This window comes from Protopterus annectens, chromosome 10.part0 (genome assembly GCF_019279795.1).
Source record: "Protopterus annectens isolate FY-2018-M chromosome 10.part0, PAN1.0, whole genome shotgun sequence".
Classification (NCBI taxonomy): Eukaryota; Metazoa; Chordata; order Ceratodontiformes; family Protopteridae; genus Protopterus; species Protopterus annectens.
In genome coordinates this window covers 32,143,477-32,161,444 of record NC_056744.1, presented here as the reverse complement: position 1 = coordinate 32,161,444, position 17,968 = coordinate 32,143,477, and the positions used below count along the sequence as shown (strand labels likewise).

Genomic DNA, 17,968 nt, shown 5'->3' with positions numbered 1-17,968 from the left:
GTTTAACTGAGACATATTGGTTAATGGGAACTCCCATGGCCAACACCTATGCTAATATTGTTTTGAATCAATGGGAAGAAGAAAATATTTATGGTGAAAGGAATATGTATAAGGAAAATGTGCAATTTTATCAGTGTTTTGTGGACGACTGCTTTTTAATATGGGATGGAGATGTCAAAAACTTGTTGAATGTTTAAACAATAGTACAACATTTTTAAAATTTAACATGAGTTACTCTAAAGAAAAAATAAGTTATTTGGATGTAATTTTGTATGGAGAAGGTACGAAACTGGAAACAACAGTATATAGAAAGATGTAAAAGTTAATAGATATGCTTATGCTAGGAGTATGCATTCTAAACATGTATTCCATGGAATAGTAAAAAGTCAAGTTATTAAGAACAAGTAGGTTGAACACAAATGTGGAAAAATGCAAGGAACAAATGAAAATATTAGCTGAGGAATTTAAGTAAAGGGGATATAATGAAGTCCATAGTAATATGCGAGAAATATTGGAAGAAAGGGATAAAACAGCATCCCCTGTATTTAGTGATCTCCCACAAATATATATGGGAACAAACAAAAGTAAAAGTCAACTAAGATATATTACATCTCAACATAATTTAAGTAAGAAAATAGAAAATATTATAGAAAACAAATGGCGTATACTGTTATCCACGCCAGAACTGAGATCTATTGTAGATGAAAAGCCAAGATTTGCACACAGGAACTGTTTGAACTTAAAGAGAGATTTATGTATGTTATAAAGACTTTAACTTAAATAATAGGGAAAGAACATCTGGTAATAAAAAGGGCACAATGCCATTCTAATCTGAACATCCTATAAGTAAGGAATATACAAGGTGGACTGCTATGCAACATGTAATACTGAATTAATAGTATACTTGGCTACTTGCACGGTATGCACAGGATTTTATGTAGGTAAGTGTTCTTGGTGGTTGAAAGGCCATATAAGTGAACACAAATCAGAAATTAGAAGGATGGTAATGACCAATGCATTAGCATCTTAAGGAAAAGGGACTAATACATACATTTAAGTACTACATGTAACTATGAGAGGTGGTGATAGTATAAATAAGTTAGATATAGCTGAATATAGATGGATAACCATATTAGAAGCAGAAAAATATCTAGGCTTGAATAATATGGTTAGTTGAAAACCTATATTAGTAGCCAAACAAAAGGAATATAAATGAATGTCATGAGTGTTAAAATGCTAATGAAAATGTTTTAATTTAGTAATATGGCTTTAAAGCTTGATTAATGTTGCTTAATTGATATGGATTTTTTATTGGTTGGTTGTGTCATGTGTTTTTAGAAAAATGCTTATTTATACTGTGAACAAGATGTCTCATTATACTGATGAAGGGTGTTACCCGAACGCTTTATCCTGTTATTGTTGAATAAAAGAGAGTGATGCTTTGCTGCTTTTCATTTTATTTGAAGTCACATTATATTAGTAAAACTTTTCTATAGTTGGTGTTTATCTATATCCTTAAAACATGTCAGGTTATTTGCGGGTTTAGAAATGCACCCAGTAGCTATTTCAGATCATGGTTCCTTCACTATTAACACAGAGTGAAGGGTGGACACTAGCATTTCCATACCTCTTTTTTAAAAGGAAATCAGTTTGAAAAGTGGGCAAAGTAGAATTTGTTGAAAATAATAGAGGCTGATGAGGAGCTTCTACAACAAAAAATGGGAAAGAATGAAAATAGAGTTTAAGATCAGAATTAAAGCATCTGTAGTGTAGATGGGTAGAGCCTGTACTCTGCCCCAGATTGCCTGGATTCCACTAGCATCACTGGCACTGGAAAAAGAGGATGGGGAGGATGAAACTGAGTGGCTGAGACTGGCTCTACATCATAAGGTAAGGGAGACTGCCCTGGCTCACTGCAATAGCAGCACTGAGATCTGGGTGAGTTCCGCACTGCAAGTTGTATAGGTCATGGACAGGAGGTCATGCATAAGTGGAGTTCTGCATGCACCTACCATAGGCAGCAATTATAGAGCTCATGAGTCTGCAGCAGGGTATGCTGGAGTTAGGGCATGGTGTCTGTTGGATACATTGGGACTTGCTTGTGGAGACTGAATTGTCACAAATCCAGATTTATGTATACAAAGTCCGAGATTGCCATTTGTAGGAATACTCCTCTTTTCTCCGATGTATGGCAGTCTCAAAACTGGTATATGTTTGAGTGTGTGGGGGAAGGTTTGCCTCCCACATCAGAGGGTGCAGGGGGGGCTCCCCCCAAAAAAAAATGTTTAAAGGAGAAGAGTTATCTTTGATCTTTTCTTGGATTTTTGGCCCTTTTTTCAGGGGGGATTCCAGAACTTGGCATTTTGAGTCTTGAAATTTCAGTAGGGACCTTAGTGCACAGCAATATGATGCTGGATCTAGCAGGCAAAAAAGAGCCTAAGGAATTGATATGGAAAGAGAAGAAACCAAAGCAGAAATTAGAAATTGGACCAAGGTTTATCATACCCAATTAATCGGCTATTAGCAAAATGAATAAAACATGATGCTCGCTCATGGGGAGCAAACAGGAAAGACAAGGAAATTGACTTTATGAATACAAATAGTAAGTGAGCACCCAGAAAAAGAGACTTTGTATTAAGCATTTAAAATGCAATTAGTATCTTAAAAATGAAAGAAGATAAACCTTGGAAGAATGAAATACTACCAATAGGCATAGTGAATTTAAAAGAAAAACAAGTAAGTACAAGTATAAACTGGTTAAGGAAAGCTAAAGAACTAGGGTATTGAAAACACTTAAATTAGAGAAGAAAGGAATAAATGGCATTGCATCTGCCCCTCCCCTGGTTAAATTGGTAGTACTGTAGCTGTATAAATGAATGGCACACTTCTCAGCAGTATAAGACTTAATGTACTAGTATCACAATTATAATCTCCTCTATCATCTCATCCCCTTTATTTTCCGTGCACCTCCTCCCCTCCTTCCTTTCTTTGGGGTGCTCTAAATCTTTATCTTATCTTCCTCTGCCACAGATATTGAATAAGTCTTTATAATAACAAATATTATGTAAAACCTGACAATGTATATATACATGTGATATAGTACTGCATATACCTCTTTGTAAAAAACTGTTTATAAATGATGTAACCAGTATCAAGAATACCTAAGGAATTGCACTGTTGCTCATGAATGAAACTTGACTGCAAATGATGTAAGATGCAAATGATGCCCATGATGCTTGTGTAATGGAACTTTTCTCCCTGGGCCTCTGCTGAAAAAGGGCACTGCTCATTTGGACTTTCCCTGTAAACAAATGCCAATAAATACATAATAAGTAAGTTATTATAATGGGAGAGAGTCAACGTGTTATTCAACTTACATTTATGAGATAGCATACTGTATCATGAATTAATAGTAGAGATAAACTAGAGCAAAAGGCACAGATGATTGCAAAAGAGATAAGCCAACTCTAATAAAATATATCATAGAACCAAAGACGTGCAAAGCTAATACTAGCGAGTTACTAAGTGCTGCATATATAGACTAAGAAGAGGATCTAATATGTGATGAGAAAAGAGAGTGGGCAGGCAACTAAAATACAGTAAAGAAATATATGTGTGCCCCCCCCAATATTCAATAAAATCAAAGAGATTCACAATATTTGTGTGGATGTGTCTTCCTAGGTATTTTCTACCCCAAGCAAATTGCAGAAAATATCCCTCTAGGTGGAAAATGACTGCTGGAAATATACTATTCCAGACTTGCCAAATTTCAAACAAGACCTTCAAAATCTAACATAACAGCTATTTTATCAACTTATGTTAAAAACTATATATTTTTTCAGTTGGGCTTTAGACTAGGAGGAACTCAACTGAAGTAGTTCCTTATTACACCTGAAGATGTTGGCAGCAAATAATTAAATTACCGGAAAATGGATATCTAGCACGAGACTCAACAGTCAGAGATGTAGTGAATATTATGAATGAGCTACAAGGTTTAGAAAAAAAGATAATTGTAAACAAACGTCAAGCTTCCCCCAAATAAGTGGCAGTTTTTTAAGTTTTAAGTGGCAATAATTTCAAACAGTTAATGTATGTGGGCTCTGTCAAACAGTTTGCTATCTACTTTACAGTGTCACAGCCTACATTTAAGTCTTTAAACATTTTTACTATTCTACTGTGAGGAACAGTGTCAAAGACCTTGGGTAGATCTAAACATAGTTCTCAACTTGTTTGTTCAAGAATCAGGGACAAAGCCAAATATAGTATGGGGCAAAGGCCCAAATCAGGTAATATTTTTAAATATTACTCAAATTCAACTAGATAGATAACAGAATCACTGTGTTTACATCAACATGCATTTTCTGATAAAATAAGAAGGAAATTCTAATATCTGGGATCATTGACTGACTGTAATTCTTAGTAATTTACCAGAAAAATTGAGAATTTTACGAGGGACAAGCCAGAAATATGAGGTAAAGTTATGGGCAACTGAGAGCTATGGATCTGCATAGATTGTATGAATTTCATGAACAACTTCAGTGACTTTCTTGAAGAAGTTGAATACATTAAGAAGACATGATCTGCTTCTGATAAAAACATGCTGTGGGTCTACAGCAATAAGTTCTTTTTTTTTACATCAAAGGTTATGAACTCACTTATAAAACATTTCATGGCCTTGCAAATTAGGCTTGTTAGGCTGATGGGTTTACAGTTCCCTGGATATAAAATAAGGACCCCTTACAGCCCTTACAGAGTAGAATAATGATGACCATTTTCATATCTCAGGAGCATAACCTTTGGCAATGCTTAATTTGAATAGCTTTAGGAGGGCCTCAGAGATGGCATGTTTGATGATGTTGATTAAGCAACCAGTTATATTGTCAGCCCTCAGAGATATGGTTTACTTAGCTCTGAATGTGCATTTAGGACATATTTCTTAATCTTGTTTGAAGATGGCACTGAATTTGACATGAAATTTGATTTTCTGAGATAATAAAATGGCATTACAACCAATATAAAAGCCAGCATGACAGTGACATAGTTCATAAAATATATAAATATATTGTTACATAATCCTCAGAAAATGAATGTTAATACAAATCCTTTGTTCAGTCAACTTTTTAATATCTTTACTTCACCAAGCTGGAACCTTTGCCTCTTGTAGCTGGTTACTGAGGTAAAAGGCGGAAAGCATACCTCTCAACCTCAGAGCAAGAAATCTGGACAAAACCATAAACAAAAGTGGGACAAAGGCCCAAAAATAGGGTAAATTTCTAAATATTGCTCTTACAAATTTAGAAAGTTGATAGAATAACAGGTTTTGCATTAGCATGAATTTTCTAAAGGATATGGAGTCTGAAACTCAATTGTCTGTCATTATTTTCTAACTTCAATCTTTAATGATTTGCCACTAATTCGCCAGGAAACCACAATTTTATGAAAAATGGACCAAAAATATTAGGCTAAAATCTGGACACTCTGTGAAGATCTGTACAGTTGAGAGGTATGATGGAAAGAAATGTCTGTAACACTTGTAAAATGTGAAAAGTTTATGATAAATCCTGTGTTTGCTAACTCAAGTGTCAGGACTGTCTTGCAAGTGTCAGAGAAAGGGTTAGATACTCCTGTCTATCTGATATGGCTTAACAGGGTGTGCCAATTTTACTGAATATCAGATTAATAGGTGTAAGATTGCCAGTGCTGTTAACAAGAATAAATGAAGTATGTGATTTAATGCAATAAACTTTCTGACATACTGCTTTACTGATTTTTAGTTCCAGACTCAACCTGATGTATTTCCTGTTGTTGCTCTCTCTGAAGTTTCCAGTCATCATACTGGTTCTAGCTGCTACTGCAGCTTGAACAAAATCTCAGAACATGAACTCGATCACTAAAATGAAGTAAGTTGTTCTTGTTTATGATACAGTCTGTTAATGATAAACATTTTTAAACACAAAAGTCTCACAGCATTCACCTGATATTAACCAGAACAGCAGTCTGTCAAAAAAATAATTTCATTAAAAAGGTCAAAATAAATTTTCCAAACAATTGTAATGCGTGTTAGATATGAATATAAGGCTTAAATTAATTATGTTGTAAATATGCTGGAAGATAAAGCATAGAATAAAAATTTTGCTTGAATATGTAAAATGTGCATTCATACTATATGTATAACAGACAGGCTTATCTTCACATCATCAGAAAATGCCTAACAAAGCAATATTGGAAAACAAGCATTACATGATTTTCTCATGTTTGCAGAACAAATATCTATTAACAGACATCCTTTTATATAAATTCAGCAATGCGTGATGTTTTTCTATAGGAACAGCTTGTACAGATGTTTCCTTTCAGATTTCTGTTAATGGTATTCTCACATCAGCAAAAATGCTTACAAGTAAATCACAAAAGGACAATAGAAAAGTCTAAAAACAGACATTATGTGACTTCCCACAGAAGGCCAAAAAAGATACCAAGAGGAAATAACATCATATGTGTGCGTGACTAGCACTCTATATAGCAATTGTAGTAATTCAGTTATGTGAGAGAAGGACAGAGAGAGGTATTTTGTAGAAGTCATCATTCATATCTGTAATGAAGGAAAACTTTGTAAATATATGCTACAATCTGACAGAAATAGTACATGTCATTTGTTATAAAATAAGTTATCTGTAACTGTGCTTATAGCTGCAAACTATATTTCTTTATCAGTGTGCAATTTGAAAGGCTTGGTGCTTTAAACAGACTACAGATGGAGTCATGCAAAGCTCTGTGTCTCTGATTCAGCAGTAAACTGACTGTGTGTCTTAAGAAGACTTTGGATCCAGCACAGCATAGGAGCAGAGCACACAAATTAAAATAAATTTTTCAATGCGTATTTTAACAAAGTTACATCTAGGTGTGTATCATGCATTACACCCAGGCAGTCATTCTGATGTTGCAGCCCACAGCTTGTGACAATATATTACATTTATGTGTTGTATATGAATTCCATTGCACATTCAACCTCCCACCCCCTGCAGTAAAGTTCACTTCATCTCTGTGGGTAGCAAGGGCACATGTGCATATATGGACACATCTACAAGGAAAAGAACCATTTGCTACTATCAGAAAAGGCATCAGAAATATTCATGAAACAAATTATTACAGCTCTAGCACTGTAATACCATTTAGAAAACTGAACAGTCTCACAGCCAGTACTGTGATTTGGTGCCAGTTCTTGCTGTCCCCTGCATGAGGATCATCAGCCTTACACTGAACATCACTGTCTGTTGATGGCTCAGAACTGACATCGGAAGGCTGTTGTTGACATTTATAATGCACATAATACTGCTCTTCAAATGGCTCATGGCCCTAACATCCCATTGTAGATATCAGTGCCTGGACTGTCAGCAGAGTTCATACACATTCCTCCTCTGCAGTCTTCCCTGGTACTTCCCAGACGTAGCTTATCCAAACACCAAAGTTGAAGAAGGTGCTAGTGTGTGCATCTGTGCAATATGAGAAAAGTGAAAAGCAAAATATTACAAATATAGTACAAATACGTGACATAATAAAGCTTTTACAGTGTGCCTGCATGCTATCCATGGGATTCAAAATGAATCCCACCATCAGTGCTAAAAGCTGAAGCCAAAAGGGGCTGTTTTCTCAATCACAGGCACTGTAATTCAGAGACACATTAGCTCCAATGAGAAAATACCTCATTATTGGTTAATTTGCATGTCTGTCAACTGTCCTACAGTAAACTCCTTTGGTGACCCATGCATAGCATTGACTCAGACACCCCCTCATTCACACTGCCACTCTCATAGACACATTCTAGTGTATACACACACACACACACACACACACACACACACACACACACACACACACACACACACACACACACACACACACACACACCATACCTCTTGGCAGTCTGAGTTGACAGAATGTCCTTGATATAGCCTCTTAGTTTTTACCGTTCCCTTCATAAACCACAAATGATTATAGTCAGTTCATAATGCCAGAAAAAGTTTCATTCTCCCTGTTATTCAAGAACTGCATTGTGATAGTAAACCTCTTGCTCTATTAACTTATTAAGTGCCTTTTGAGTAATATTTAAAAAATCTTTCTGGTGTCATCTAGTGTTCCTCCTGACTTTGCTTGGAATTCTTGAGCACAACTGTTTAGAGGAATAGCATCACCCCCACCACCAACACAAATGGACATACCCCCATCCCTCTCAACTTCCCCTGATATAACAGAATGTCTAAGATGTTGCCTTAAGCCTTCCCTGTCGCTTGTAACTGATGGACTATTATAGTCAATCAATAATACTACATATTACAGTTTTATATTTATTATTCAGAAAGAACATCCTAAGGTAACAGCTTCATTGTACAGTAGTGGATTAGGACACTGTTAATGAGGTGTTTGGTGAAGAAATAGTGTGGGGTTTGAAGCTTTTCTACAGTTGTTCTTTAAGCCATTTGTAGTAATACTTAAAGATTATCACAGCTATCCACTGTTATTGTAGAGGACTAAACATATTCCTAGTTAACAAGTTTGTTGTCTGTCAATGGTAGAGGATTTGAAGATTCCCTACCCAGTTCCTAATGTTTTTTAAGTGTTACAATGTTACCCTCCTCATAGTCATATGTCTTTCATACTGCAAAATATTTGTATTAACTTTTTTCAATGGCTTACATTAATATGCCATATGCAGTGGTGCCTAGTGTTATAACTTTCATAATGCAAAAATATTTAAGTTTTTTAAGTGTCTTTCAAGTAATAATTACAGTTATGTGGTGCCTAGTGCCTTCCCCTCATATGTCTGGATTTGCTCATTAGTCTGGGAGAGTTTAGAGGTATGACAGCCCCGCACACTCAGTTCCCTCACTGATTGATTCACAGATATACCTATTCACCTCTGCACATACATACATACATACATACATAGATACATACATACACACACACACACACACACACACACACACACACACACACACACACACACACACACACACACACACATAGGAAGTATAGCAAGAGCTCTGGGGCAGGATTAAGTTAGCATCAGAAAACACCTGCTTGGCTGCTTGGATGATAGCCACTAAGCAATCAGATGTTATGCTTGTTGTAGGAGGAATGACATATCCAGTCTGTAGCAGAGCACAGTCAGATAATAAGCAGATAAGGGAACATAAAAGCAGTACAAAACATCACTACCATGCCTCCTTTTCTTTAGGCCATCTAACTTATAACAATCTAAAATATAGAATTCAAATCCACTGTTGGGGATGTATAGTGTAAAAGGGTCATTTGTACAAAATCAATGCACATCATACGCTCATGGGAGTGGCTTTGTTTTAAACCTATATCTGCTGTGTTGTTTAGTCCATTAAAATAATAAATATAGTGAAAACACACTTGCAGCAACAGAAGATATAAATCTAAGTCTCAAAGTTACAACATGATTTTAATCTCTGCTCCTACATATTGCATCTGCACCTCAACCCATTTCTTTTCCAGAATAACCCAGGTAATGCGGGGATGAAACATATTGTGCATCAGCAGTGTTTATTGTCTGCAGGGAGGTTTCTCCTTTCTACATGCTTGTGCATCCATAGATCTGGATGCACAAGGTAGATGCTCCCAGTCACAGGTTCATCCAGATTATCCTGACTAGATGCAGTTATGATTACTACAGTATGATACTGAAGGATTTTAATTTGACTGGTTGTCATATAGTTTTTAGGGCGTGTTGCCCAGTCTAAACATGGCAAATAGCATCTACTTATCACATAACAGATACTATTATGTACTAATAGTTATACACAGCCAGGGACAAATTTATATAAAGTGTTTGCTTAACCATTAAACACCACAAACTGTTGTACAGTTAAGAGAAGCAGGTACTCTGAATCATTTATGAATAAGGTTAATTGTGAATCACTGTATGATTGGACATAGAATACTGGTTAGGGTTATAAGTTTATAACTGTCTGGATCTGATATGACCCCCCATTTGTCAGTTAGTACTAATGATGCCTATCACCAAGGTCAAGGGATATAACCCCTATTCTAACATTTTAACATCAGTGATATAGGTTCATTTAGATTTTTCTTATTTTATGTTTAAAAAACCAACAGGAAGTTCAAAAGTATAGCTAAAACACCTAATTGTTCTGGATTGCATATTGTCCCTTAACTTTTCTTAGTTTCCCATTTCCTGTAAAATTAGTACACAACGCATTTTAAGTGCCTTGATTTTCCTGAGCATAGTCAAGTGCAATATTTAATTCTAACATTTATATGTTATATATAGAACACAGAAGGGATTGTTGTTTAGGGATTGCCCTTACCATTCATTTTCTCCTTACTCATAGCTGTAATTCCCCTCATATTATAATACTCACTCCTCTTACTTTTCTTCCCCAACAACTCCCGCTTTCTTTTTTGCCTACCTCTCCAGATTATATCATACATCTCCATTTATCTTTTTACTCAGCTCCTGCTACCAGAATTCACTGCTACTTACCTTATCCATTGTTTGGTCCCACTCACCAGGCTGGATGAGGAGAAAGTCACGGTTAACTGCCTATCCGCTGCCAGAATTAACCAAATCACGCATGCGCTCAGGTCTCACAGCAACAAGTACCATTATGACTCTGTCATAGTTCATGTTGGTGTGAATTACCTGAGATGTACTTCACTGGACTATATGAGGAGAGACATGGTCAAGCTCTCTGAGTATGTGTCCGAGGCAGACATGTCCCTAGCCTTCAGAAGCATACTACCATCACCTAGAATGATGCTACAGTATAAACAAAATGATTGATTTCAATAATCAGCTTAGTTTTTAGTGCCACTCAAAGGGGATGCAGTTTCTGCCAGCCTGGGAAGTCATAGTTGATAAATCTCGCTGCTCTGCCAGAGATAGTTTGCACCTGGCACCCCCTAGGCTTTTGGCTGCTGGCAAAGGCTCTTGCCTCCCCCATAGTGCCTATTTTAGGCAAGGTCTCGAAAACAACATTACTGTTGTGAAACTAACCAATCAAAACAAAATAAGGGTCATACTACTAAATGCTAGGAGCTTAAACCAAAAACTGCACTCCCTTGGAAGCACTTCTATCACTAGAAAATGTAGATGCCTGTTCAGTCACAGAAACTTGGTTTAGAGTCCCAGAGAGTACTCCAGCCTTGCAAGGCTACAATGCCTTCCACACCTTTAGAATGCAAAATGAATCTGTGAAAACCAAAGGAGGCAGTCCTTCAATCTATATTAGAGATAAATTCAACTCATATCTATTTACACTGGACAACTCCATGGAGTTAATCCAGGTCCAAGTTATGGTGGGTAAGACCCCCATTCAAGTCCTAGGCAGTTATAGATTCCCCTCCATGGGTCACAACACCCACAAAGCTTACTTAACCAAACTGAAGAAAATCCAAATTTTGCTCAACACACTGGTTATGGGGGATTTCAATTATCCCACCATCAACTGGGAAACCTACTCTAGCCCGAACTCGCTTGCACAAAAATTCCTTGACTTTGTGAATTTAAATGCCCTGGAGCAAATTGTTCATACCCTGACAAGAGGAACAAGCATTCTAGATCTAGTCCTCACCACAAAAGGTGGCCTTCCAATAGACTTGGGGAATTACAGACCCATAAGTCTGACCAGCCTCATTTGTAAGGCCATGGAACGTATAATTATGGACCTCATAAATAAAAACATAAATGACCTCCAAACCCTGGATCCTACACAATTCGGCTTCATGAAGGGCAGATCCTGCCTATTAAATCTGGCAGATTTCTTTGAAAGTGTGACCAAGGCCATTGATGAGGGCAAATCTGCACACATAGCATATCATACCTCAACTTGGCAAAGGCTTTCAACACAATTCCACATTCAGGCACTACCGATAAACTTAGAAAACTGAATGTAAACACCTTCGCTGTAAGATGGGTTGCCAGTTGGCTCACAAACCAGAGACACACTATCAAAGTGGATGAATCCACATCAAACAGCAGACTTGTTACCAGCAGGGTGCCACACAGGTCAGTGCTGGGCCCCCTACTGTTTAGTATATACTTCTCAGAAGTTCAGGCCAAAACTAAAGGGTTGTGGCTGACCAAGTTTGCAGACGACTGCAAACTAGGTGCAATTACTGAATCCCCAAATGATGTCAGTATACTCCAGGATGGTCTCACACAATCCAATGACTGGTGTATTAGTCATGATCTCAAACTGAATGCAAAGAAATGCATCATTATTCCCTGCAGCACAAATGTCCCTTCACACTATCAAATCAATAACAATACCCTAAGTACCCTTGAAGTGGTAAGGGACCTGGGATCACAGGTTGACCATGATCTTAACTTCATCCACCGCATGTATACCATTGTAAGGATAGCTTTCCACATAACTCACTTGATTAGTAAAGGCATCGGCTCAAGAGCAAAAGAAGTTATAATCCCCCTATACTTGGCACTTATCCAGCTCATACTTGAGTATAACGCCCCATTTGGTATGTACCATACTAAGCATCTACATCAATTAGTAAGACCTCAAAGGTTTCCAACAAATAAGATCAAGGGCCTCCAGCATGTGCCTTACACAGACCAGCTAAAATTCCTGTCATTATATTCCGTATTGTATAGACTTCTTAGGGGAGACTAATGCCTGGCCTACAGAGCAACCCAAGAACCGAACCTAATGAACTTACTGCACATCTGTAAATCAAATCAGTCTAGGAATACCCGTTCCAGGGACTTACATATGTCCTGTGACCATATCTCTTAACTGTCCACATTTTCACAGAATGTCCAGATTTTTGCCTCATATTTCTGGTCTGTTTTGCATAAAATCTATCATTTTCAGGCAAATCATTGGGATGATCTGAGGAATGAAGTCACTGAAAAATGATATACATTTGAGGTTCAGACTTCATATACTTCATTAAAATGCATGCTAAGACAAATCCTGTTATTCTATCAATTTTCTAAGTTCATAAGAGCAATATTTAAAATCTGTCCCTATTTTTGGGCCTTTGCCCCCCCCCCCCCCGATTATGTTAAGCTTTGTTCAAATTTCTCAAGGTAAGAGGTTGAGAGGTATGCCTGCAACTTAAATAAGACATGCTGGAAGGAAAGTTTTATCTCCCAGCAACTACCACATCTTTGGAACAGGCTACCAATACATGTGAAACAAAGGACCAATAAGACACTGTTCAAGAGGAACCTGGACGACTGGATGGGGTATCGTAAATTCTTACTGAGGATAGTGCCCACAACCTTGCTGGACATGGGCAGTCATCACTAAAACAATCTTGAGTATTGACTAGTACCTATACAGTATTACACTGACTTGAAATGGCTAGGCTTTAAATGACCTCTGGGTCGATAGCCTAGTAATATCCTATGATCTTATGATCCTGTCTGTGCTGACACTACTAACAGCCTATGGCCTCCATCCCTAAGTGATTTCTATTTTCAGCTGTCCTACCATTAATAACATGTCTCTTTCTTCTCTTCCCATTTCCCTGCCCTCTCCCTATTCTGAATAACATGGCCTCCATCATTCCTTTATCTCTTTATTATGCTCCACATTGCCTTTGCTGCCTGCCATTCTTTTTGCACTATCTTGCATCCCTACCACATATGAATGTTGTCTACTTCTTTCTATATCTTCAGCACTCCAGGTTTTCCCTTTAACCCTCCTGTTCCAATGCCATTGGGGCCCTTATACCACTAATGTAACAGCCTCATATGCTGTTCACTCACTGGCCCTGATACCTTTAAGTTCATCACCACCCAGCATGCTTCACATCTCTTCATTTGCACATTCTCCACTTTCCCCCTTGTTTACCTGTCCCAAAAGCATACTAAACCATCTGTTATTCCTGCTCCCAGACCATAGTTACCACATCCTCCTTTTTTCTAAAGATCCCTGATCACATCCCCTGTCCTTCTAACAATCTCCATATGTTTCTTCCCTGTTTCCTCTTTCCTATTCGCATCTATTGTTCTATTATTCTATTTATGCTACTGTACATTAAACAGCCTCCTGTTTTAGGTTGTTCAGCAACTTTTTTATTCAATATGTGTGAAATTTGGTATGGAGGGAACAGTAAGTGTTCGCAAAGCATGTGTTCTCATCTTGGTCTTCCTGTTGGACCCTAGAACACTGAAAGGATACTCTCTGTAAATGTAAAGGGCTGTCCTGGCCCTGCCAGGTGATTGGTACTTCACCCTCACAGACAGGCAGTGGGAGGAGTTCTGAACTTTGATAGACTGCTAGAGGGAGAGTAGGAGGGCAGTACTACCCTTAGGCCAGTAAGGCAGTGTATTCTATGAGCATCTGCTGTTACAGGTAAGTTGAACGTCTATTATTTTTTATGCATAAAAACAAACTTAGCATCATATAAAACTAAGAATATGATTCTCCTTCTTTTCAGGAAAGATGCTTATCTAACTGTATTCTAGCATCTTTAATACAAATCAGTGCTGAGTTCAAGATGGTAAGAATGAGAATCCCTAGAGACCGATTCCAAGAGATGGCAGGTGTGGCTCTGGAAATCTAGATCATAAAAGATTACACAGAAAGAAACAAAATGAAACCATCCTTTCCACAAGAAACACACCAACTCTTTTGTGAAGACATGTGCCACAGAACTTTATGAAACTCTTCATATCAGAAAGAGTGCTAACTTCTACACAATGATAATTAATTTGTGCATGCTTAAGAGTTATTGCCACTTGCAATTTATGTAATCTAACTATAATAAGAATGCTTTATATATTAGTATATATATTTTTCCTCAATTTTCCTGCTGTCCAAAATAAAAAGTGCAAATATTTTGGTACATATCTGCATTTACCACTAACTAAACAATGTCTGGGATTGGGGCTTTTGGGTCATAGAGTTTCATTTAAACAAAGTTTGAGCTGGATGCAGTTGAATGCTGTTCTATCATGTAGCCAGGACAGTGTCTGACTTGGAAAATGATGGTATTGTACCTCTGATATCTATCTTATTAAATTAAAATCTGGTGCTAACCTTTCTTCTTCCTCTGAAATGTACAATGACCATAGTGGACTAATTTTTCTTTGTCTAGGTTGTTCAAATTCCTATTAAAATGATTAATGTTTACATAGAGTAAAGGTCCATTAATACAGAAACTCAAAATGCTGTTCTGCTTGTGAAACATTTGTAGGAAATAAAAAACAAAGCTAAAACATGTTCTCCTGTTGTGAATGAAATGCTTATTGAAGTAAGTACAGTTAAAATGTTATTCCAGTTGTGAAATGTTTGAATAAACTAAATCTAAAATGGTTTATATTATTCTGAAGACTAAATTCAGAGATTAAATAATTGAAAAGTTTTTTTCAGCCTGAACTCATAGATAAGAAACAAAAGGGTGAACCAAAAGCAAGTCATAAGATGGATTAAACTTGACTCAGTAAAAATAAAGAATTCCAACAGTGACAGTCTCGTAAGCATTACTTTTGTGCTATAATATCCTTGGATCCATTCAAGTATGAAATCATTCTATTTATCTCATCCTAATTTTGCATATAAAAGAAAAGAAAGGTAAATTTAAAGTTCTGCAAAAGAACTTTGTAGACTCAAAGGGTCCTAGTTAGAAAAGATAAAATTAAGTTGCTAAGTTCATAGCATCTATTGTACATGAGTCCTCTGTACTGTATTATTATTCTTTAGACTACTTTACAGTGATATTTTAGTGATGCACTCATGAGAAGTTCATAATTAAATATTGCTGCTATAATAAAAAATCATTTGGCATACATCCCCATATTAAACGCCAAAATACTTTTAATTGTTTCGGTCTAAATGAAACTTTATTTGTTGACATTCGTTTACCAGGAAAGCCCATTTGGGTACAGGTACCCTTTTTCAGTGGAGGCCCAAGGAAACAAATCCCCAGGATATCATATTTCATGCAATCAATCTTTACAATAAATTTTATAATGCATTTTCAATGAATACATAGCATAATAGTCAGTATAACAAAATTTGTAAACATTAAATTTATAGGTCTTGTACTGAGACTTTACAGACAGAAGAGTGGTATATATGATAGGGAGGCGTAATTTAAGAAATACAAGTTTGAGTGTCTACAGGGGAGTAGTGATAAAATAGTAATCGATTACACTAGTTAGAAGTATCTATAGTACTTTAAGAAGTGCAATAAAGTGGGGTATTAGAAGGGGTAAAGCAGAACAATTAAGGTGAAATTTAACATACCATCTTAAATGTCTCTGCAAGAAACCGGGATATTTCAGTTAAGAATGGTAAAACGGCAAATCTGCATAAACTGATCGATGTTTTCTAGATGATTTAAATGTTCAGATAATTGCAGCATTGATTAAAAGTCTGGATCAGCTTTTACTTTATTGTACAAAACTGCCATTTACTTTGTTGTACAATTTGTGTGAAATATGAGATAAATTTGCAGTATAAACGTATGTACCTTTTGTTGTGCATCTTATTAGATTATGTGTTTAAATGTTTATTCTAATATTACAAAGACTGCCTGAAATCCAGAGAACAGTATCCAAAATTTTCTTCATTACCAAGATAAAATACTGCCAAAAAAACTACAGCAAAACAGAAAACTATGGATAATAGGAATATAAAATAATATATCAAAATCTACCTGAATCATTAGAAAGATGAACATCCAAAAATCCCTTTGCAAACAGGATGATGATGTACACCATTATGGATGCTGATTTTCTTACTAAAAATGGGTATAACATGAATTTCTATCATTCAATCAATTAATCCCTTGTCATGGCTACTAAATTGATATTTTCTGATTGACCCTGTTGGGCCTCTGTTGTTTTATATTTATGTGAACTGAATCTTTGAGTTTCACTGCTAATTCAGCTCGTGCTCATACCTCTCAACCTCTTAATGCAAGAAATCTGGACAAAGTCTAAAATAATGGGGGGACAAAGGCCCAAGATTCTAAATATTGCTCTTATAAACTTAGAAAACTGTTAGAATAACAAAATGTGTGTTAGCATGCATTTTCTGAAGGATGTGAAGTTTGAAACTCAAATATATGCCATTATTTGGTCATTATTTAGTGACTTCAATCCTCTGTAATTTGCCAGAAAACCACAGATTTTATGAGGAACAAACCACATATTTGAGTCAAAAATCTGGACATTCTGCGAAAATCTATACAGTTGAGAGGTATGCTCCTGCTACAGTTTCTTTTATAGCACTAGACTAAAAGACCTGCAACAAAATGTAGCCTGGAAAATAGATTCCTTTGTTGGCATTACACAGTTCTTGCTGTCATTTTTTAGTATATGTGATAAAACTGGTTTATCAAAACACCACTGAAATTTGTAAAACTAAAGTTAATGTAAGGTGCTATAAGTGAGGCTTTCTACAGGAAAAAGAGGATTCACTGGTATGATAAAGTTGTTGATTATGAAAGTTTAAACTATCTAACAAGAAAAATAGGGTTCATTTATGAGTAAAACAATAAAAAGTGCTGGTTTTAAATGGTTAAACCCTTTGACAGGAAAAAGGAGGGTGACTGCTGAGTAAACCAATGAAAACGTGTTTACTATAAAAGAAGCTGAAAGGAAAAAGGGACCCGTTTCTTAAAGCAAGAAAAAGGCATGGATACTGAAAGGATAAACCTTGTGACAGGAAAAGTGTGTCTGTTGTCATGTGAAAAAAGAAAGAAATGTTGCTTTTGAAAATAAGCCCTCATTCACTGTAAATGGCAGTTTTACTGCAGTATATTTCAGTATTCAAACTTAGTAATAATGTTTGAGTTGTCTTACAGAAAATGAGAGGCAAAAGAAGTTGTAAAGAAAGTAATACGTGTGCTCCTGTTATAGAATTAAAGCAGAATTCTGCTGAAGTACAGAGGTATCAGTTAAATGGGCAGTGGGGTTGTACTTAAATGATGCAGTAGAGTGAGGATG

General features: G+C 36.4%; 2 protein-coding genes across 3 annotated transcripts in view; one reads left to right on the top strand and one right to left on the bottom strand.

Annotated features, from left to right (window-relative positions):
* LOC122812926 (CMRF35-like molecule 3) overlaps positions 1 to 16,523 on the top strand; it is a 247,589-nt gene extending 231,066 nt beyond the window's left edge. The window contains exons 4-5 of one of the 2 annotated variants that reach the window (XM_044084988.1): positions 5,775 to 5,900; positions 14,480 to 16,523. In XM_044084988.1, coding sequence (XP_043940923.1) covers positions 5,775 to 5,862 — 88 coding nt within the window. In that variant the 3' untranslated portion in view covers positions 5,863 to 5,900; positions 14,480 to 16,523. Of the gene's footprint in view, positions 1 to 5,774; positions 5,901 to 14,451 lie in introns of both variants that reach the window. The other variant, XM_044084987.1, reaches the window with a different exon arrangement.
* Positions 1 to 17,968, bottom strand: part of RAB37 (RAB37, member RAS oncogene family) — a 2,500,291-nt gene that overhangs the window by 1,878,248 nt on the left and 604,075 nt on the right. The window lies entirely within an intron of this gene.